Genomic DNA, 23,887 nt, shown 5'->3' on the forward strand with positions numbered 1-23,887 from the left:
ATGCAACGTTTTCTATTAAAATTGTCAAAACATGTAACTTCATATAGATATAATAAAAATATTTATAAAATTAATAATAGTGCCAACTAAAATAAATTTCTGGCTCGGCCGCCAAAGGTGCAAAAGCATGACACGATGAACCAAACAAACGCTCTTAACATATAAATAGCACAAATAAAAGCTTTCCCGAAAGTTAAAGCGAAAGGTTCTCCCTCCAATATACATGAACAGCAAGAAGCTTCATTTAAAACAGCTTTTTAACTACAAATTATTCATTTTATTTTCAAGAAATTCGCTTAAATAAGTAGAATTAAAAAGCATAGCAAAATTATGATGGAGGAAATAATCAGGAAATTTATTTTAACATAATATGTTTCAGACGATATTGAACAGAAGAATGAGTTTTACCTGGAAGGGGGCTGAAGTGAGGGCCAAGCGATTTCATCATCGTTAGTGTATCCGTTGACGAGGAAATCGGTGCAGTTCCTTCTACAGCCGAGATTATATGGATTACGGAAACGCCCGTCGGGGCCACGAAGATAAGAGTATCGACCAGCATTAGCCATTTCATTAGTAGTTATGTTTCGCGCTATCTGCACATAATAAAACCATTCGGATAAATTAATCAAGCAGCTATGAAATACCTATGTTCAGAGTTGCAGGAGATTCAGAAGGGGCATTATTGACAGGCATACCACCCAAATCTTAACATCATTTCAAAAATAATACCATCATTACCCTTTTCTTTTTTTTAAGTGATATGCACACTCTTCAAGCATTGGGGTTATATTAGACCAATGTGCTATAAGTGCACATATTAAATTTTCAGTTATATATGCAAATACATAAGAGTTGTGTGGTATGTATGTAAGTTGCCCATTGAAGAAAGATTTACATACATACCACTTAAATTTTATGTATTTACATATCCAACACCTAAACTTACAATTTTTAGGCACATGCCACCTTAACTATGCATCAAATGGTATATTTCACTTAAAAAGTTATAAACGTGGTATTTTGGTGTGATATGAAAGATTTGGGTGATATAAATATAAAAAGAAAAATTTAGGTGTTGGATATCTAAATACATAGGAATTGGGTGGTGTGTATGTAGATGTCACCTAAATCAAACTGTACTTTGATATTCCTCCACATAAATAAATAAATCTACATAATAAAGAGTTACTTCCGTGCTCATCTTCATATATGGTGACAAATCGTGGAATCTATCCATTGAATAATGTACAAATAAAGTAATGACTGAATTAAGAAAAAAAAAGATGAAAAAGATTAGAAAGTCGCCTAAAAAGAATTAAGGGAACACACCTCATAATGCAATTTTGGAGTTGATGAAGTTAAAGATTTGGTACGCCCAAGATACTATGGGTTTTTCACACTTATATTCTCTTGCTCTTCTCGGCTTGAATAAAGAAGAAAAAGACGAGACTTTGGGACTCATGGAAAACCATTCTTGCTTGTAATTCTTAAGTCATAAGAGCCATAATTTGAGGGACAAGATGATCGACTCTAGTTGATTTCAAGATGGGCCCCCAAACCCAACATTGAAAGTGGATTATAATCCACTATTTTCCAATCATAAAATGAGGTTATGCAAAAAAAAAACTAACATTTTTTGCTCGTTTGGCCAAATTGAGATAATTTGCTTCAACCTTATATAATCAATGACACATAATTGCATGATTGATCGTAAGTAAAGTTGGACCTCTTAATAAACAAAATGCAACCGCTAGAGCCACATAGTGTATGGTTCGAATAGAGACACACTATGGCATTCTCAGAATTGTCATCTATTTTACCTTTTCTTATCTCAATATAAATGATGTCCCATTTCAAAAACAAATATTTATACAAATGATGTGAATATTAACGGCTCTGGTCCAGAAAGTGTGCAATAATTACATGACAGATTAGGCTAAAAGTTGGTAGCAGGATTATTTATGTGCGCCAAGAATATTATTTTATCATTAAGATTTGCTTTGAACTTTTACACCAATCGTATTGGTGACGAGAATTCTATTACAGGTGAGTCCCACAATTCTTATTGATTCCTATAGCTAATCCCTAATTTTGGTAACCCATGACTGGTTATACCTAAGGGTTCTTCGAATTGGTGAACATCCCGTTGCTATCTGCGGATGATTACTTGGGGATTTCCATTTTCCTGAAGCTGACTACTATGTTTTTCAAGGGTTTTCTAGTTTCGTCTTTGAATCATTTATTTTTCTATCCTGTAATGCTCTATTTCTTGGATCTATGGTTGACACTTTAAATTATAACAAACATTAAGGAAGGGCGTGAATCCTCTAAATTCAATGAAATGAAACATTCAAGTGATTCAGTAAGCATACAAAAGTAATAAGAGTCAAATTAAAATTACTTGATGGAAGAATAAATCCTTTATCCATATTTCAATTCCTTGATCAAGTGACAAACTTTGATTCCAAGGGAGATTATTTCACCGTACAAATGTGAGAATTGAGCTATTGTTCTAAGTTTTTATTTTCTTTTTCTTCTTTTAGTCATGTTCATAACATTATTGATCCTTATTATTAGTTTCTAATCTTTTTATCTAAATTGATTTTCAATGTGTTCTCAATTTTTGTCCATATAATCATTAGCGATGAGCCTAAAACCCCAACAATATATGACTTATGATATGGGGGATCGTATGAGTAACTTAAGTTAGTGGTTGCGAGAAATAGGTTTGCACAAAGGAGTTCCACTACAAAACTGTATTGCTCGATTTCACAAATGTGAAAAGGTATGGGATACGTACTCCTGTCAACTTTAGTAAGATTGAATTGCAATAAATTGCAGTCTTAATTTCAAGCTGGAAATCATAAGTTAATATTAATGCACAGTAAACAAAAACATTATTTTTTTACCTGTGATGCCATTGATATTGTTAAAGCTGATGCACCTGCTAGTAAGATCGTATCCAACACGAGGAAAGCGACTGCTCCAGGATGTTCCGTCGCCATATAATGCATCCACCTTCCAGAAGATGGTTTGACCGGTGATCCCGTCCACATCCCTGCATTTGACATTGACAGTTATTCACTGTACACCGGACAACAAAGAAAGAAATTTTGGCCACCTTCGGAAACATACTGTAAACTGCAGTGATACCGCCAAGAAGAGAAGTTAGGCATCCCAAGCAAAGAAAAACAAAGAAGTCCCATTTATTTTTCTGCAGCAGAGAAAGAAAATTTAGGAAAGTATGCAACCAAAGCTGTATAGAAGGATCTATCATAACTCACAATTAGATGAGTGCATTAAACCATATTTATGCAGAACGAATGAATAAAAAGGCATAAATCTAGTTCTAACCTTCCCAACGCAGTTGGATATCCATGGACAATGATGATCAAACTGATCCACACAATGCTTACATGATGGGCAGTGTTTGGATCGCAGAGGCCTGATTATCTGATAAGAAGCTTAAAAAAGGTCAAGGAAAATTCTTCAAAAAATGCACCTTCAAAGGATAAATATGAAATCAACACTCAAAAGATGTGAGTTTCTAAACATAGCTACAAAAAACATTCTGTGATTTTTCATTCTAATAAATTATTTCAGAAATGTGGGCAAGAACCTTGCAGGTAGGACAAAGCTGAGACCAGTTTCCTGTCCATATAGGTGAATTATTGGGATCAATTCCCAATAGAGCGTCCTGAGAGATGAGAGTAAGGATAATCATGTTCGAACTAAACACAAACTCTAAAGCATATTCATACATTTTAAAGTAGAGAATGGAGCACAAAAGGTAAAATGCTCCAACAACCATTCAAGAGGAACTTGAGTAAATGAGTTTCAAATCATTTGATAGAGTTCAGTAAACAATTGAACATAATTAATGATGCATAAATAGCGACATAAAAGGCAATTTATGTGCAGTACCTTTAACAACCGGAAAAAAAAAACGCATTCACATCTAACCCCGCACGGGGGCGCGAGCGCCCCCTTGCAAATCTCTATTCGTGGTTCTAGAGCAACGCACTAGGGGGAAGGCGAGCGGCTAGGCGAGTGAGAATGACTGTGAAGAGGAAGGCGACAAGCATATGAATGGATAAATTATCTCTTCTTATGCATTAAAAAGTTGATCGAGGATTGTGAGTGCGAGGGGAATCGCCGACCATGCAATCAATGACTTTGATGACTTCAATGGCTCAACAAGTCTATTTGAAAATACATAGGGAAGAGGAGGAAGAAACTCATAGGAACTTCCGGAGAAATTGAGGCAAAACAAAATATTTTATTTCATCAACACAAAACAGCACAACCCATATACATAAAAGATAAATACCTAAAATTTAAAAGGTAGAAGATCATTACCAAACCCTAACCCTCAAATTCAAGACAACAATCACACATATCCTAACCCTTAAAAAAATTAGCACTATACCCCACAATAATAACTAATAAATGACTAAATTGCCCTTTTAGTCTTTCGCCTAACATAAGTCTTCAAATTGTTTTGGCGGACTCACGTCGACTCGATGGAGGACGAGGCAAACAATGTTGTAGGCGCCGGTATAATACTAGTCCCGTCTCAAAAAATTATCTTGTACTCAAGATGGAAGAGAGGAAACTATTACTGGACAAAGTCATTTGACTCCCACGTGGCGTCATATAATCTGGCAATCACTTCCACTTCAACTCAATTATCTCTCTTTTTTTATGAATCATAGGCCAAAAAATGTCCATAATTTAAAATATAATGATACCAGAGTTCACCTAAATCAAAACAAACTAAAAATATTATTGTAAAATATGGGAAACTACAAAAACAAGATTCTCAAAACAGGAATAAAAATGACATCAACACACACAACGCCCTAGGGTGAGGACAAAGGTGGTGAGTGACGGCTAGACAACAAGTAGGGTGCATGTTGGGGGTTGCGATTTCAGGTGAGGGGTTTGGAAGGCGTGGAGACGGCAACTAGAAGGTATGAAAGGGATGTTGACGACAGTAGGAAGGATGGAGATGGAATTAAGGTAGTAGGCGGGGAGGTAGAAGGAGTTGCGACACAACAGAGAAGGAGGTGGGGGGGTTTGCGGTTGCAGGTTGGGAGGCAGAGAAGGTTATGACAGTAGGTTGGGAGGCAAAAGGGTGACGGCAGGCAAGGGAGAGGAAGCAGGTGATGGGTTATGGGGTGGTAGTAACCACTCACCTTGGAGCAGAGATATAGCCGGAACACCAACTGTCCTCGGATACAACCCTAGGAAGGGAGAAACGCCAATGACAAGAAATCTGAAACCAGCAAAACTGAAAACTTTAAACAGAGAACATAGAATATATATGGTAGTAGATAGCTTCATGGGGGGGTGGGAGAGGCCCCTCCATTTGGGCGGCAACTTCAAGTAGGGCAAGGGACTGGCCGATCCTGTGCAAACCAAGGCTGAACCGGCGGGGTTTAGCCTTCCCGCCGGTTAAACCCCATGCGCCCGCATCATGTAAGCTTTTAATTCCAAACCAAACCAATAGAATATCAGTGTGTCAAAAATGACCAACTGTGGCAGAACTAGGCTAAAATCATTTGATGTTTAGAGTTGGTCAAAATGTGATGATCGTAAGAATTTAAATGAACTTCCAGGTTAAAAACTTGCCTCTCCATAAAAATTTAATATTCATAAAAGCATCATGAAACTATAAAAGCGTTTCTAAGTGACACTGATTACTAATTACAAATGCAAGGAAAAAAATAAACACTTCTGCTTTTAAGCTATTCAGCATTTACGTTCAAAATACACACGTTAGAGGAATCTTTCTGTTGATTCAGGGAATTCAACTGGCGAATCAAACAGAGAACATGAATTAAAATTAAGTAAATATGATGCCAATGTATATAGAAAGAACACAAATATGAGACCATATCAGAAAAACAAAGACATCCAGAAGACCATTTATAAATAGAGTACATGTTTTTTAGAGTCAAGTCAAAAAAAAAAAGCTATTGGATAGACATAAAACTAGCTTAGTTAAAGCCCAGTCACGACAAGGGCAAGGCTGCGTGAAATATGACTTACAACCTTGATTATAATAGCTATTCAACAGATAGTTAGGAAAGGTTAGTGGAGATGATGCTGAGGATTAAAATTTATATCCATAAACCCCATTGGCCAACATTATTTCTAGTAAGAGCACAGAGAATGAAAAATAAATGGAAGATTGCAATAATTAGAATATGAACTTGCCAAAATAACAAAAGTTAAAAAATACATTATTAAGGTCCACATGATCAAGTGCATGTTGTTCATACATCAGCACCTTCATTGCTAGAGGAAATTTCTAATCTTGGTTTGATATAGCCTGGATCCTTGCTGAAAGAAGAAATTGAGAAGGCCAAAGAAAACTTTTAGGCTTTGACAAGTAAAAAAAAATTCCATATAAGAAGGCATTAAAACTTCAATGCCAAATTGACAGATAAAACCAAAGAAAAATCACATTGCATGTTATCAAATGAAAACCAATGAAAGAATCTAAAAGTCAACAAGAGCAGCCCTACGAGAAATTGAGAAGTGCGGACAATTAAGATAACTGATGATGGTGGGATGAGATGAGATAATGACTTGGCTACTAACTGGAAAGAAAAAAAAAATTGCATCTAAACAAGGGTATGAAAAGCAAAATTGTTAAACTTTGAAGAGTACTTGACACAATCGAGTGCTGAGGACTAAGCAGTAATGTAACATAAAGTCTGGTAAACAGTATTTCAAAACGAAGTCAAGCGAGTTGTTTGTAAACTAACAAGATTTGCTACCAAGACCAATGCTTTATACCCTTTATTTCAAGCTCGTTGAATGCTGAGCCATTTGACTATTTATGCAATTAATTAATTTGCCCTGTTTTTGTTATTTTCAGAAAGCACAAATATAATAGACCCGAGAATAAAAAAGGCTCGAATTTTGGAACAAAATTATATCTCAAGGCTACTCCTATGGTATACAAAATGTCACCTTAAAACTCCAAATAACTTACAAGTGTTGATGTCTTAAAAAAATAATAATTAAAAATTATTAATATTTTAATTAAAATTAATCAACTTAATTAATATTAAGCTAAATTTTGAACCTTCCTGCACGTCTCTGCACGTCAAATGATATTTCCGTATGCCTACCCACGCTCACTTTCAGTTGGTAGTTGTTCGCTTGAGCCACTTCTCTGGTTCAAAGTAAAAAAGCAATGACATACTTCGTAAATGCCCTCTCTCTCATTTTTAGACATCTGAATCTCTCCCTCATTCTCTCTTCTTCCTACTTCGTCCGTTTCCAGACCAAAGCCCTTACCTACCAAGCCAGTGAGAAAGCATGAAGTGCGACATACATATATCTCCGATCCTTTAAGCTTCACATGCGCGACACCGCTTGATCCTCCCTCGCGCCCAAGTCCTCCTTCCTGCCGCACGCATGATCCCCTCATTTCACCTCCCTTGTTCGCAGACAGAAGCACTCCTTCGAATAGCCCTCACCGCAACCCTTGTGATACAATCATTAGAAAGCAACGATGAGAACAGAGAGTACAAAGACCTCTGGAATGCCGGTCTTCCAATCTGATCCTCACACAACAGAGCTGCCCGTACTCCCCTCTATCGCTTTATCCTAATCCGAGCCACTTCTGCATCTTGCCCCACTTACCCTTCATAACCGCAGCCTTCACGGTACAGTGGTGTCTAGAGCTAGCTAGGGAAATAACAAAGGGATCATAACGTACAAAGATCCCCAAAATCCCAATCATCTTCTACTTCTGCTACTCCCCAACCTGTTCTTCTTCCTGCTCCACTCACGCCACCCATTATGCATTGCCCGAATGCGTCGTTCCTCCTTCGCATGACCCGCTTTCCTATTCCTCCCTGTTTGAAGAGCTTAATAGAGTCTGCAATAACTCTGTCCTATCAATTCGAAAAAGGGCAAGTACCCATATTTTGGAATTAAGGGTCTGTTTGGGACAGCTGCAACTTATCCAGCTTATCCAAATAAGCAGTTTATCCTGATAAACTACTAATCAACAGCTTATCCTGATAAGCTGACTGGCTGTTTATGACAACTATTTAAAAACAGCTGATTTGCAGCAAATTGTGAATAAATGACTAGTCTGTCTCTGTTAAGTAATGATGTTTGTATCTGAAATGTCTTGGCAATATAATCGATATTGCAGAAGTGGAAAACTAATACAAAACAATAAAGAAAAAAGATGAAACAGTCCACACTAAATAATGAGAATCAAGCTTAATAAAAAAACTTTCTATTAGAATCTCTATTGGAAATGTATAAAATATGGACATATTGAAACCAAAGCATACCAAATTATTCTCCAATTCTAGTCAATGGCCTAAATGAATAACAGAATGAAACCAAAATAGTAAAATGATAGTAAAATACTCTCGCCAATGCTGCAGCATCATGATCTAGCTGCTGATAAGAAAGGCAAGAAGCTAATGTACATCATGATAGAAATTGCATGGCATCATCAGTTAAAACCATAAGGAAAAAAAAACAAATTTCCCACATGCCATTCTTTGCAAAAACAGATTTCACTCCAAGCATAAGCAACTCTGATGATAAGCTATTCCATGTACTAGTCCCATCATTATAAGAAGAAAGGGCTAATTTTCCATGTGGCCTTTACAAAAATAGAATCCAATCCTTGCAAGGTTAAGAACATTGAAAGAGAGCTCTTCAACAGACTCATCTCTTCGTGATTTGAGCATACATTCAAAAGGGACATATGCTTTCTGCCATACAAATGGCAGTACAAATTGCACATTCTATGCTTGACATAAATGCACCGTCTCCTGCCTCGGTCTTATTCTGCATTTACACCCATCTTCTATTAATCTAAGTTGGAAAAAAAACTTATGCTATAACCAAACAATTCTTATAGTTGCACTGCCTTCCTCCCATCTTCCTCTTCAACTATTGTCTCTCCCCAAACTACACACACAATACAAACTTATGCTATAACCAAACTACGTCAAAGAATAATGGCGCTCACCCTGCCGACAAACCCCCCAAAAATCGAGGTCCAGAGTCCTACTCCACACCTTTCCCCGCCCACCAAATCAATTCATCGTCCTCTCCCGACGCAGAGATCGCCGGAAAGCATACTCACCATGACAAAGAAAGCAGTACTAATCGGATGCAACTATCCGGGGACAAAGGCAGAGCTCAAGAGTTGCGTGAACGATTTCCTGCGAATGCATCACAGCCTTCTCGATCGCTTCAACTTTGACGACAGTGACATTGAAGTCCTCATCGACGTCGACGAATCTTTCACCTAGCCCACAGACGCCAACATTCGTGCCGCCATCGCAGGCCTCAGTCGCTCTGCCAGGCCCGACGACAGCAAGGCATCGAGCGAGGAAGGAGATAGCAGGGCACGGGAGGAAACACCTCTTCAAGACGCGAGCCGCGGGGTCTATCCCATTGCCACATCTATCAAATAAATGAAAACTGAGTTTTTTATTAAACTCCCCAAAAGCATTTATCAAACAGGATAGCAGGCCCGCACTTATAAGCTACTCCAAACGGGCCCTAAGTATTGTTCAAGAAAACAGCTAACTCCTTTGACATTTTTTTATAAATTTAGGGGTTCTCAAATAACTGTCCTAAACACAATTACTCGTCATTAGGAACTAAGTATCATTCTGGAAAAATAAAATATCATTCAAAGAAATGCTTGCTTGTGATTTGACACCTTTCGCAAATGCATTAAAAATCCGTTGGTCTTTTAAGACCACGGGTTAAATACGTATTTTTGTTCCCCAGCCCTAGTGTCTCAAGGCGTTGATCAGTGAGTCTTTTAAGACAATTAAGAAAACTGGCATTCTCCCGATGCCCGCTAACGAGAGGTTGATGCTGAGAGGCTTCCAAAATTTCAAGTGATTTGGACATGTAAATAATTTAAAATTTTTGAATTTTTAAACTTATAAAATAACATAAAATTTGAATTAAATAAAATTTTAAATAATTTGAAATTTTGAGCTTTTAAAATTTAGTCACCTAGGGTTAAAAAATGTTTGAAATCTGGGTTTTTAAAATTTAGGCTCTTAAGATCTAAAAAATATTTAAAATTTAGATTTTTTTTTAAATTTAGGCTCTTTATGCATAAAAATAATTAAAAATTTGAGATTTAAAATTTAGGCTCCCACGGTCTTAAAAATATTTGAAATTTTGGGCTTTCAAATTTAGGCTCCTAGGGTATAAAAATAACTCAAACTTGGGATTTGAAACTTTAAAATCTCGCTACTGAATTCGCAATTCTACCTTGTAAGCGAACAGAAACCCGCTTTCAAAAAATTAAAGTAAACATATGAATGCATCAACCTACTCATTCAAATAAGGCAAATTCCCATAATTTCAAGTCTTATATGTTTTGTTTTAAAGCAATTATTAATTCAATTCATGCTTTAGAATTATGCAAATTGACTTGAGAAATGCAAAGTAATTAAAAATAAACAAATATATGAAATTAAAACCCGCACCACTGAAATGAACTAAGGGTTTAAAATTGAAGGGTCTGGAATGCTGAGCGAATTAAAAGTCGCTCCGATTTTGAAAAGTGTTTTCAGCAAGTCGCTCCTATTTTGAAAAGTGTACAACATTTCATTTTAAAGAGTCTACACCTATTTTAAAATTATAAAATCCCTATGACGAAATCAAACTCAAGATAATTAAGTTATTTAAGTTCTCAATCGGGTCTTGTCTAGAATACAGGATTGTAAGTCCCAACCAACTAATTTGATCATTCTCCTCGCAAGGACTGAACTTAACGAGTCTAATAATTTTGAAATAAATATCCAAATCATAAAGATAACAAAATTTACAAGTCCAAAGCACATAGTTTGATCCTCATCTTACAAAAACAGAAGTCGATCAGACTTATATTATAAAAAACCTAACTAACAAACACAAATGCACTTCAAATATAAAAGTTTGAAATGTCTAAATCCACGATAATGGTCGTGTTAACTGTAAAGTCACAACTGATGGGGCTTAATTTCAAACCAATATCAAATCTAAATTCCTTTTTGGGATCACTTTTTGTTTTCTAGTTTTACTTTTGTTTTTAGTCTATTTTGTTTTTTTTTTAGAAAATGTGTTTGATATTATTATAATTTATATGATTTTAAAAATAAAAAATATAAAGCATGTTTGGTAAGGTGTTTTTTTATTTTTTTTAACTATATTTTTATAAAACGGTTGGGTCCACATATGCTACAACATTAAGTTCTGCCGCCCATGACGTATATGGCAAGTTGTGGCGGGCGGTGGGCGGCGGAGCCTCGCACAATAATGCTTTAAAAAACATGTTCTGAAAATAATAAAAATATAATTTCTATCTTTTTGATATTTTGAAAACAAGCCCTATGTGTTTTAAAAATAAAATAAAAAAAACAAATAAATAAATATTATTTTTGAGATTGTTTCTGTTTTTTTGTTTTCAAAAATAGAAAACAAAAAATAGAAAGTGATCCTCAAATGAGGCCTAAGTTTTAAACCAGCACTCAAGTTGAAATTCATTCACTTAAAAGCTAAAAACAAAATTCATCCACCTTTTACAATAATTTGTCGTGGGTAGTAGAAAAATTTTGATTGACCTCAGCTCATAAAATAACTAATGTCATATCAAGTGTATCCTTATATTTACGATCAAAATAATTACATGTTGTAAGAATGTACCCCTAGTTTTCTGTGTAGGTTTGTAGGCAAATGACACCACAAAATAGCAATTACGACCAAAACTCTCTAATCGTGCCTTTTTTTTCCCAACAGCTTTTTAACTTTGAGTTGTGAACTATAATGTTGCAATTGATTGACATAAAGTTCTGTTAGTGAATACAACAACAACAACAACAACAACAACAAAACCTTAATCCCACTATGTGTGGCCGGCTACATGAAGTTCTGCAGCGAATATCGACTTAAATTTATCCTATTAAACAAATATCCGCCCTTGATCTAAAAGTATCCTCGAACAACGCAACTCATTATTGATGACAAGGATCTTTTAATTAGATTTGGTCGACTACCTCATCTAACTAAGTAGATCAGGGATTACGATGACCTGTGACGTTTGAATCATGGGATCTTGATTGGGTTCGTTTCATTTCCTCCACACCCGCTTTAAGCTCAAAGTGATAGATTTTACAATTTAAAATATATGTTTTCTTCTATTATATGTTGATTATTCGGTGTTAAATGACTAGCCTTAATCAAAAGTGCTCTCTCATTATTGGGAGGGGTAATTAACCTAGGGGTTTGCGCCTATGGGGAAACCTCGAACCCCAGATCAAAATGTCCTCACAAAATTAGGGTGAAATCTCTGGATAGTATTTTATCTACTATTTCATCTGCCTTATAAAAATTTGACCCTCAAAACTCTCTCAACACACAAAAAAAACAAAAAATAGAGTCCAAGGAGCAGTCAAAATTTTTGGAGCCCGTAACAAACTGTCCTTTTAGCACTTCCTACTAAGTAAAACTAGGGTCACATCACATCTAAGAACTGATAGACCTTTATGGTGTGCAGGGAACTAATATAGATAAGAGGTTGTCCTATTGCATGTTTGCCTCAGAAATTTTGCAAGGAGTTGTGAGAGCTGACAACCTAAGATATTTAAAATTGCAGTCTTTATCCAGCCAGCCATCCACATTGTCAAAAATCAAAGGAAAAAGTTTATCACAGCAACATTACGATTGAAAAGGCTAGGAACTGAAGGAATTACACACAATTAAATAAGCTTTAAACATAATAAATATTAACAAACTATAAACCTTCGTGCCAATAGAATATAAAACTTTTAACAAATAAAATATTACCTGCTACATCTATAGAACATATAAAAGGAAGCGATTGCAACAGAAACACCAGTCCATCCCCAAAGTGCAACAACAGCCGTAATCTTTTCGAAATTAGGCACTAGAAAAAAGTGCTTGTAAAATTGGTCATTTAGCTTAACAAAGAAGTTCTTATCTGCTAATAATCACTATGATCAAAAGCGTACTACTTACCATTAAGTACAGAGTTGATGAAAAGAACTACTTGAAAAATAAGAAAAGCCCATAAAATTGGAGCATTGCCGATCTTTGCCAGCTTTCCCTTGCAAAATTTGTCTCCACAGAAAATACCACTCACCCTGGTTGCATTAGACTAGATGAAGCACAAGTTAATACTGGTGACAAATTAATGGAATGCACATTTTCTTCGATGCTATAACATAGATCAAATTACAATTACTGTAATATGGACTACTGATAGAAGCAATTGTGCTACGATTTGAAAGCCATGTAAATGAATATCATTTGTATGCACTCTACACTATGTTTATGATTTGATAATAATCAAAATTTCTGCTCAAATTAAAAAAAATAGGCTTCATATCTAATTGAAAACTAACATAAAAAAGCAACGCTAAAATTTTTCACCAGGTAATCCAGAAAAATTAAGCAAAAAGAAGATGGGAAGACAAACAATCATGTGGAGAACGTAGAAACATTATCAGGCTTATTTAATTTTAAACCCAAGATGGGAAGATCAACAATCATGTATAGAATAGGGAAACAATATTATGCTTATTTACAAACAATCATGTGGAGAACGTAGAAACATTATCAGGCTTATTTAATTTTAAACCCAAGATGGGAAGATCAACAATCATGTATAGAATATGGAAACAATATTATGCTTATTTAATTTTAACCACACCAAATATCAACGTAGAAACTAAACGGAGTGCTAAATGAAGAAAAAAAAAGCACAAGTTAAGTATTGAGCAATTACATTAAGAAGCTAAAGCCAAGCTTCAAAGAGGATGTCATCAGAAATCTCATTCATCTAAAAAAACAGGGAAATATTTCTTCAGAGATCAGTTATCAACAACACCGTAGGATTCAGGTAAAAAAAAACTAGCCACTTTTAAGTTAGAAAACATGCCATAAAGAGATGCATTTACACCTTCCCATGCACCAACTGATCAAAAAACTAAATTTTCTCGAGTCTAAAGACTGGACTCGGATTAACAAATCTACCTTAATTTCTTAGATTAGACAACTTTAAGATACCGTGCTTAAGAAACCACATTATTTAAATTTCTGAAAAAACATGAGTGCTAATTACAAAAAAGTAGAACCGGAAACAAATAAATAGATAACTAAGTTAAAATAAGCTGAAATAAAATAGTGCTTGATAGACAATTGTATAAATATATTATAAGCCATTTTAGACAATTTAATTATTTAGCAAATTTACTTTGTTATTGTTTATATTATGATAAGTGTGTAGTTGTATGATAAAAAATGAATGGTGATATCAAACATAAATTTTGATCATGAAATAAATATGCAGTTCAACCAAACCTCAGATGGTTCACCAATTCCACGGTCCAACTTCCTATTCATCAAAATTTTATTGTGATTCGCATGTAAAACAAATTTAGGACCAAACTATTTAAGGAAACCATTCACAAATTAATTTGTTGGACCCATAGGTTTAGTCTGATTTTTAAACCAAAGCTGGAGACAATATAAGTCACAACATCTTTTAGCAATTTCAACTGTTGTTATCATCGTTGGTAGATGGTATGATGCCCCCAAAGTTACAGATCTAAAAGACGATGTGGCGCACATCAAGAGGCACAACCTCATATGCAACATTGTCAATGTGTTGCTCTATGATTGCAAATTAAAGGCGTATTATCAATCAACCTTGATGCATGCTAGAAAAATTGTGGCGGTAGAGTAATGAATTTTCGTCTTAGCGTTGCACGAGAATTCAGCAAACTACTGTAAGAGACTTCATTTTTCTTCACCAACAGGACGAGACTTCAAAAAAAGATCAAACTAGGCCTGATAATATCATCCTCGAGCATCTCCCGGATCAACTTCTCTATCTCATCTTTTTGAGTCTAGGGGTACCTGTATGGTCCGACGTTGATGAAAGAAATACACTCCTTCAATGTAATATCATGCTCGTGCTCCCTCTGGGGTGTTAACCTGCTTGGCTGCTGGAAAACATCAGTAAACTACTGTAAGAGCTGCTAGACCCCCTCTCAAAACTCCTCAATGCTCTCCAACTCCACCAGTAACTCAGTCCAGCTCCCCGAATCTACTTGACCATGGTATTGAGCGACATCAGAGTTTTGTATAAACTAAAATCTCCTTCAAGCACCACCTTCCTACCCTCCACTTGGAACTCCATCGTCAAGAAATTTCAATCCACCTTCATCTTTCTCAATGTTCGTAGTCACTTCATTCCCAGAATCACATCTATGTTGCCCAAATTTAAAGGAAAAAAGTTTTCCGCCACTCATAGGCCATGTAGTGTCAGAACCGACCCCTTGCAAATTCCTCAATTTTTTTCCACCTTCCCTATCCCCATCATAACGCCAAAGCTCCCTGTAGTCACAAGCTTCAACTCTAGCTTCTCCACGACCTGATTTGAGATAGAGTTACGTGTGGTCCCACTATCCAACAACTCCACAATTGGTTGTTTCCCGATCCATTCTCTCACCTTCATGGTGTGATTCGGAGTAAATCCCACCACCGAATACAGGGACACCTCCACCACATCAAAATGCAGATGCTCCTCCTCCCCTGCTTCCTCTTTTGATTCCTTACTCTTTGCATCCTCCTCCTGAACTAAAAAAACCTTAAGGGCGCGCTCCTTTCCACGGTCTCCTTGGGCATATTTCTTGTCACATTGGTAACACGATCTTTTAGCTCTTTTGTCTAGCACTTATGCATCTGTGAAGTGCTTGAAATTACCCCGGGTCGGGTCCAGTACTACTCTCCTTCGGCGTCTCTTTCTGAAATGACACCGTCTGGGTCCTCGGTGTTATGACTATCACGGTGCTCTTGTAGAATACCCGATGTTGTTGCCTTTGTCGACCTTTTTCACCTGTTTCTTATCCTCAATCAACTGGGCGAGCTCCATCATTTCCCTCATCCATGTGGTCTCAAGCAGCGAATGACTGCTCGTATGTCGGGCTTCAGGTCTTTCAAGAAGTTTCTTTCCAAGCCTGCTGCAAAAATCCCCCTCAACCTCTGTAACAAGACCTCAAACTTCTCTCAGTACTCCATAATCGTCCTCTCCTGAGTCAAAGCATAGAATTGCTCGTGTAGGTCTCCTTCTCGAATGACTCGAAAACGTTCCAACAAGCAATCCTTAAACCCCTCCCGTGAATGTATCGAACTGGAACCACGCTAAAGCATTCCCCCTCCAAGCATAATCTCGCTGCCATGAGCTTCTCTTCCTCAGTCAACTCGTTGATCGTAAAGTATTGTTCCACCCGATACACCCATCCATGTGCATCTTCCCCTTTGAGGATTGGCATCTTCAGTTTCTTGACCCTTACAACTCCACCCCAAACTCCTCTTCCTCCTATATTTCTCCCCATGTGTCTAAGATGAAACTCCCTTTTTCGGTCGTAAGCATATCCCACTTCCGAACCCCTCCTTCCTCCTTCGTGCTCCTCCGTGCTCGTTACACCATCCATCCTCTAATTTTCGGCCCATCCTCGTCTATCAGAAATCTCCACCCCCACATATATCAGAAGTCCTTAGGGGACGATCTTGTAGGTAGATGAGGCCTTCTTAGTTATTTTCTCGCTTGTTCTCATTCACTTTTGACCAAGTCAAGGATTTCCTGATTAACCATTGGTTAGAATTGGCAACTAAAGCGATTGGGATGGCCTTGGATTGCATCTCCATAAGCTTTTTCATCATCTCCCGCATTTCTCCTATGCTTTCAAATTCATCCTTCATTCAACTATCAATGGAAGAAAACCTGCCCTCAGTGTTGGTGAACCTCTCTTCCAATCCTAATTTGATTTGGCCTAACTCGCATTCCAGCACATAAACTTTCTTTGTTATCATCCCACCAAGAACTATGTTCTAATACCAATTAAATACGTCCCCGCACCAAAATCAACAAACAAACCACAACGCAATTGAAATAGATGAACATAGCACAAATAAGAGCTGATCTTACAACAATCAAAATACAAGGTTGATCTACTATTGAGAGGTAGATCATCTCTCTCAAACCCCTAGACGTCGCTAGAAAAACCACAAAAAGAAAGAAAACAACAGCCACAATAAAAAATGCATGAAAATAAAATAAATCTTAGGTTCCCCCTTAATAGAATCCTCATACAGTATTTGAAAACTTTCCTTCTAAACTTCCCTCCAAACTCCCCTCATTTTCTCCTCCTTGAATATGTGATTATGGTCATAGTGGACCCCAAACATTCCTTTCCTTCCTCTGCACCTTGCCCAGCTCCCTCACCTTCTTTCCGCAACAAAGGCCGGCCCATTTGTTGGCCGGCGGGATTGCCAACGACCGGTCCCTCATGGACCAACTACGTGTTGGGCGTAACACAGGCATGGCACCACTGAGAGTTCATCATCTCATTTTATTCAAAAAATGTGAATAATCCACACTACAACAACAACAAAGCCTTAATCCCACTATGTCTACATGAATCCTTTTTTATTATTGCGTCCTATTTAGTGTCATATTTTCATTTAGTTCTAATAAACTACGATCATTTTTTATACAATAAGCTCAAGTCTTCCTAGGTCTACCTCTGCCTTTCTTAATATAACTCAAATATGAAACATCTACTCTCCTAATCGGATCATTAGATGGTCGACGCTTAATGTGACCAAACCATCTAAGACGACTTTCTCTAATTTTGTCTGTCACAGGAGCTAGACCGACCCTATCACGGATATATTTATTTCGCATTTTGTCTCTAAGTGTAAAGCCGCTCATCCTCCTGATCATTCTCATCTCGGCAACACTTAACTTAGTATTAGACTTCTCTTTTAAAGACCAACATTCAGCGCCCTAGAGCATTTTATATCTCACCACCGTCTTATAAAAAATTCCTTTCAGTCAAAGCAGTACTTTTCTATCACACAAAAGGCCCGAAGCATTCCTCCACTTCAACCAACCAACTTAAATTCTACTATTAACATCCCCATGTATATCATACCATCACTTTGAACAACAAACTCGAGATATCTAAATCATTCACACCCTTTAATAATTTGATCACCCAAAGTTACACTTCTGTCACTAGAGCGACTACTACTAAAATTACATTCTATGTCCATAATCCACACTAACAAAAATAAAATATGAGGCAAGAATTATACGAGAAAGTAGATGATACTTTAAAAGCATTATGATTAAATCCATAGCCTTTTTAAAATTATTTGGGATGTGCGACAAGAATCTACTTTCTACATTTATTCTTCTTGAACGCTACATGATATGTTAGCTCACTTTAAATAAGTGACTTCATGCAAATTCTACATACATTTAGTACATCACCGTTATATCTTATTTTGGACACTTATGATTTGACACTCAACAAAGAATAAGTGTATTACATACATTGTTGTTGCCGTACTTTTGTTGGCATAATCATTAAGTCACCGTCATTGCATATTTGTGTATTACTAATTGTGGATAAATGATTTAATCAAATAAAAATTGAGTAATTACAATTGAGTTATTTATCAAAATTATGGTGGATAGCTTAGATTATCCACACTTTAACATATCAAATCTTGTACAATGTCTCCTACACTTGTACACATATACTTATGTATCTAATTAATAAATCCAATTATGGTTCTAATAATTGTCTTGCTTGAAAGAGTAATATTCTATTCAAAATATCAAAAAGAGTACAAAACAATATTACTAAGCATGCACAAATTGAGATCTATCATCCCGAAAAAGAAAAAAGGACATGAAACACGTGTGCATGCTTCAACAAATCATGTAAGGCTTGTTGTGCACAAAAATGAGCAGTCTTGTTGAACTCTTTAGGATAAAATGAAACCAAATTTGTTTAAATTGAGACAGAAAAGCAATGTCAGCACCATCCATTGGTCAGAAGCTCCATCTCTTTTCAACAATGCACTGTTAAGAAAATCGAACACATTGCTATTGTCCTGTCAAATATGATTCCTTTCATATCAAACATCTAAGCACGTATATTGATATTTGACATACCACTTGCTTTCATTATTGGACATTTAACCTCAATATATTTTCAAAAGCAATTCATTAAATATTTAATACCAAAGTTAACACAAACAACAAGAAAGCAAATATTATTATTGAAAAGCAACTAGAAGGTTACAACTAATACAAGAGAAAACAACATACACCACACACAAAGTCAACTAGATTTGTATCCCAAAGGGGTTGTGCGTTTATGCGGATTATACGGGCATTAGATGTCTTAAGGGTTGTAGTGGCGTGTAGATAGAGGAAAGGCAGCAGGGTGTAAGCCGGTAGCTGTGGAAGGTTTGACAGGCGACTGTAATAGGTGGATGTGAGGGTGGTTGTGGTCGGCTACAGAAGGATGGGGTATGAGGGTTGTGGTTGGGCTGCAAGAAGTGAGGTTAGATGCTGCTAGACTGCACGTTGAAGGTAAGTTGGTGTGGCTGAACTGCAGGTGGAGATAGGATGGCGTGGTTGCACTGCAGGTGGAGATATGAAGGTTATGTTTGGAGGGCGATAGCAAGGTGAATCGTTGGACATGGAAGGTGGCATCAAGGAAGATGGGAGGAAAGTGTAGGGGCCAGCTGGAACTGCAGTAGAACAATAAATATTTGCTGACCGGGGCGGCCGCAACAAGGAGAAGGGATGACGGCTGCAAAGGAGAGGATGCGGGGAAGGGAAAATCGAGGATAGTCACCAACTCAAAACGAGATAAAGCCGGTGCACTACTCGCCCTTGAATACAGCCGAAGAAGGGTATAAGGGAAAAAGGAGATGCCAATAGCCTAACAAAATAAATACCTAAAACTAGCCCTAGAACATCAGGAACGCAAATATATAGCCCTAGGATAACAAGAGGTACACCCCCCACCCCCAAAAAATATAGAGAGGAGTTAATCCCACACAAGGAGTCAGTCGGCTCTCAATTTTGCTTCTGAAATGGTCACAACTGCCCAAGTGATACCGCGTCCGATCCAAAGTCAAGAGTCGCCCATGTCAAGTCTAGTAGTAGGATACATCTGCGTCAATGTCATTTTGCACCCAATACACACCACTTTTGGGTGTTCTTGACACAAATAAAACAAAATCATAAGTACTAGTAGATCATGAAAACAATAATCCACAATCTATTTTGAAAATGACTGAGGTGCAACCTAGTTCACAAATGAAAATTTTGAAAATGACTCTGAGGTGCAATGTGAATTTCACAAATAACAGCTAATGCATGTCCCTGGACATGGCACCATTAAGAGTTCATCATCTACATATTATGCAACAAATGTGAAGAACCTACACTAACAAAAACAAAATATGAGGGAAGGAGTATAAAAGCTTTTAGATGAAACTTTGAAGGCATTAAGATTAAATCCATAACCTTCTTAAAATTATTTGGGATGTGCAATATGAATCTCCTTTCTTCATTTATTATTCTTGAATGCTACAGGATATGTTAGCTCAATTCTAGACAGATGTCTTATTGCAAATTGTACATACGTTTAGTGCAACGATAAAAATAACAAAGACAAACCCCACAAGCATAATAAAAGATGAGCTTTAAATAATATATACTGCGAACAACAGAAATAGAAGATCATTGGATCTATTATACTATTTGAACACTTAAACTACATTTACTGAAAAGTAATCTACAAATTATCTATACTACCATCAAAAGCCATAAAAAAACCAATGTAACAATCTTCTGAATGCTTATTTTGGATCATGGAAGAAAAACACCAAAAAATACTAATTGTGAATTCCATGTTCAGTGCACATCTAGAAAAGCTATACATAAAAATTCAACATCAACTGGTATATACTATTTGAACACTTAAACTACATTTACTGAAATTATAAAAAGTAATCTACAAATTATCTATACTACCATCAAAAGCCATAAAAAAACCAATGTAACAATCTTCTGAATGCTTATTTTGGATCATGGAAGAAAAACACCAAAAAATACTAATTGTGAATTCCATGTTCAGTGCACATCTAGAAAAGCTATACATAAAAATTCAACATCAACTGGTATTCCAAGTGGAATTAAGGTAGAAGTAAAAAAAAAATTATAGCTTTTTTGAATTTCACCGTTAGTTTAACAAATAACATATACTTATCTTCCATTATTAGTTTCATCTAATATACATCCATATCTCATTTTTTTTATTTTATTTTCTATTTAATATTAATATTTGCTTATCATCTAAAATTAGAAGGAAATATTTGATGAGAGCGGGCAGGCATATGGATCAAGTCAACCGACCATACATAGGTAATATCACAATCCAATGAAGATATTAGATGATCTAATCATGCCATGGTTGCATCATTACCCTAGAATTGAATGGGTATCAAGAATTTGAATTTTTAAGTAGAACCATGCAAAAGATCTAAAACATTTTCCTTCAATACTACCTGATTTGAAGATTTAAGTATGCTCGTGTCTTTAAAAACATAGCCAAAGATGGCTTCCTAATTGCAACATAATGAACACAAAGAACTCTTAGAGGTTTGCATTCTTCTTCAGCTTTTAATAGGTGGATTGAAAGATGAGAGACGATGAGCAAACCAAACTTTTTTATTTCTCCGACTATATATCAGTTACTCCTCATTATTGCCCATTTGGATGAATGTTTTGATTATAGAACACTGTTATCCATATACAATTGTGGCAACTGCAACTTAATAAAAGCTAGCATGTATTCCAGTAAACATATAAACTCGCTTACAAGAATAAGGGCAGCATGCTTTTGACCCCTATCTGAGGCAAGCTGAACTGGAGTGAATCCTGATTTATCCTTCACGGTCAGTTCTTGTTTAGTACCCGCCTGTATGAGCACATTGCATACCTCTGCACTACCACTAATCGCAGCCCAGTGTAAAGGCGTACAGCCTAATAAAAAGGTATCATAGAATGAGTGAGCATTCTTAACCTTGTAAGTTTGGATAGTGGCAAAACTGATCACAATTTGAAATGTGCTTAATAGAAGGATAGCCAGACTGAAATATATTACATAGAAATCAGACATATGTATTCTCCCCATGTGCATCAGAATAAGATTTGGTGAAAAAATAGAGAGTATCAGCAGGGAATGGAAATATGTAGAACAGACATACTAAGAAGTAAACAAGTGCTGACCATAGTTCAACCAAATTTCAAATTTTCAAACAGATACTTTTGAAGTGCTTACCATATGCCACCTTCATGAGTTAAAACTTCTTGAAAGTATGATAGATTGTCCGTTGTCACTTTGTTTGGCATTATTGCCTTCTATTGTGTTAATTAATGTTGTGCTGCCCTACAGGGTAAAGTGAGTGATTATTTGATAAAATGTTAACGTTGTCATCTGCAGCGCTGTACAAGGTGTGCTTGTTTGGTGAAATATTTTATAACATTAAAATGAGTTAATTGAAAGATCTAAATTGGCATCATTATGAATTTCATGAATATATAATACTCTTAACATTACCTGGCTTCTAATAAAGATAGATCATTAAATAACTTACCAGAAAAAAAAAAAATTCATGAAAAGAACTTTTCAAGAAAAACTGCATAAAGTACAGTTATAAATATGTTCTGATAAAATTTCATATTAACTGAACTTGGTCTCATAGCTGTTGGGACCAGACACCCTAAAAGTGTTTATAATATTCAAGAAAACAGAAGCAGGAAGCCAATAAGCCGTAGTAAACAAGGCCGTAACCTTGCTATTTTCATACATAAAAAAATAATAATAATAATAAAATTTAAAGATATTCACAATCAAAATTGATAAAAAAAAAAACCATTGAGACAGAGAGAACAAATGTTTAAGTAGCATTTTTCTCTAACAGATTTCTAACCTTGAAAAATAAATCGAGCTCCGGAAAAACAAGTAGCAAAATGGTAATGCCAACTAATGTGCACTTCTTTTGTATATATGTGTCTCATTTTTTAATGTTCGAATTTTTTTTCCAATATTTTCCTGCAGGTGTTTCAATATTCACTAAAAACACCCAAATTACAGTTATAATAGAGCAAATGGAAAATTATAGCTGAACATATATGATGTAAACCACTTCAAAACGAGAAATAAGAAGTAAAAATTCCATTCATAATGTACCTTGATTATCTTGCCTTCCTTGGCTAGCATTCCAAAACAAAAGTAACCTAACTGTATCAGCAAATCCCTTGTAAGCAGCCCTAAATATATCATTACAAAAATGGCTCAAATGGCAAACAAAATTATCATAATTCAATTAATATTGGATGCCACAGAATAGAGAATACTAATAGAAAACTGTGGCTAGAACTAGTAGAGCTACTAGAACTTCCTGGAAAGAAAACTAGCGAGTGAACTTTGGTTACAATTGATATATATATATATATATATATATATATAATGGAAATGAAACATATGAAAAATTCATTAAAAGACAATTTCTACAATCATAAATAAATAATGGAATCATTTTGAAGTAACTAGTCCAGCTCATGAGTTGCTAGTAGGGTTGTAAACAAGCCGAACATGAGCTGCTCACAAACAAAAAATCGTTTTGACAACTCTAATCATGTAGCCATATAATGTTAAGAGTTGGGGCAAGATTTAAAAATTATTGTTTATATTAAAACATCATTTGAATCTAATTTAATAATTTTTATTCTATTTTCTTGATCAATACTTTTAATTGATTATAAATCTTTGTAGCCATGTAGTCAATTAAATTTTTTAAAAATACTGCTCATCAAGATATATATATATATATATAATTGATGAGTAGTACTTCGAGCCAAAATGAGTCGAACATGAACGAACAATTTTTTGTTCATCTTCGGCTCGTTGCCCTAGCGAACGAG

At 35.9% G+C, this 23,887-nt stretch overlaps 1 protein-coding gene across 1 annotated transcript in view; it reads right to left on the reverse strand.

The window, feature by feature from the left end:
- Positions 1–172: 172 nt before the first annotated feature.
- The window catches only part of LOC110024732 (probable protein S-acyltransferase 23), a 25,859-nt gene continuing 2,144 nt past the window's right edge, over positions 173–23,887 (reverse strand). The window contains exons 4-13 of the mRNA XM_020724868.1: positions 23,154–23,233; positions 21,780–21,943; positions 13,039–13,177; positions 12,847–12,946; positions 6,288–6,348; positions 3,620–3,697; positions 3,355–3,453; positions 3,136–3,214; positions 2,910–3,058; positions 173–593 (exon numbers count right to left, since the gene is read on the reverse strand). Of these exons, the coding sequence (XP_020580527.1) occupies positions 405–593; positions 2,910–3,058; positions 3,136–3,214; positions 3,355–3,453; positions 3,620–3,697; positions 6,288–6,348; positions 12,847–12,946; positions 13,039–13,177; positions 21,780–21,943; positions 23,154–23,233 (1,138 nt within the window). The 3' untranslated portion in view covers positions 173–404. The remainder of the gene's footprint in view (positions 594–2,909; positions 3,059–3,135; positions 3,215–3,354; positions 3,454–3,619; positions 3,698–6,287; positions 6,349–12,846; positions 12,947–13,038; positions 13,178–21,779; positions 21,944–23,153; positions 23,234–23,887) is intronic.

This window comes from Phalaenopsis equestris, unplaced genomic scaffold (assembly GCF_001263595.1).
Source record: "Phalaenopsis equestris unplaced genomic scaffold, ASM126359v1 Scaffold000002, whole genome shotgun sequence".
NCBI classification, from domain to species: domain Eukaryota; kingdom Viridiplantae; phylum Streptophyta; class Magnoliopsida; order Asparagales; family Orchidaceae; genus Phalaenopsis; species Phalaenopsis equestris.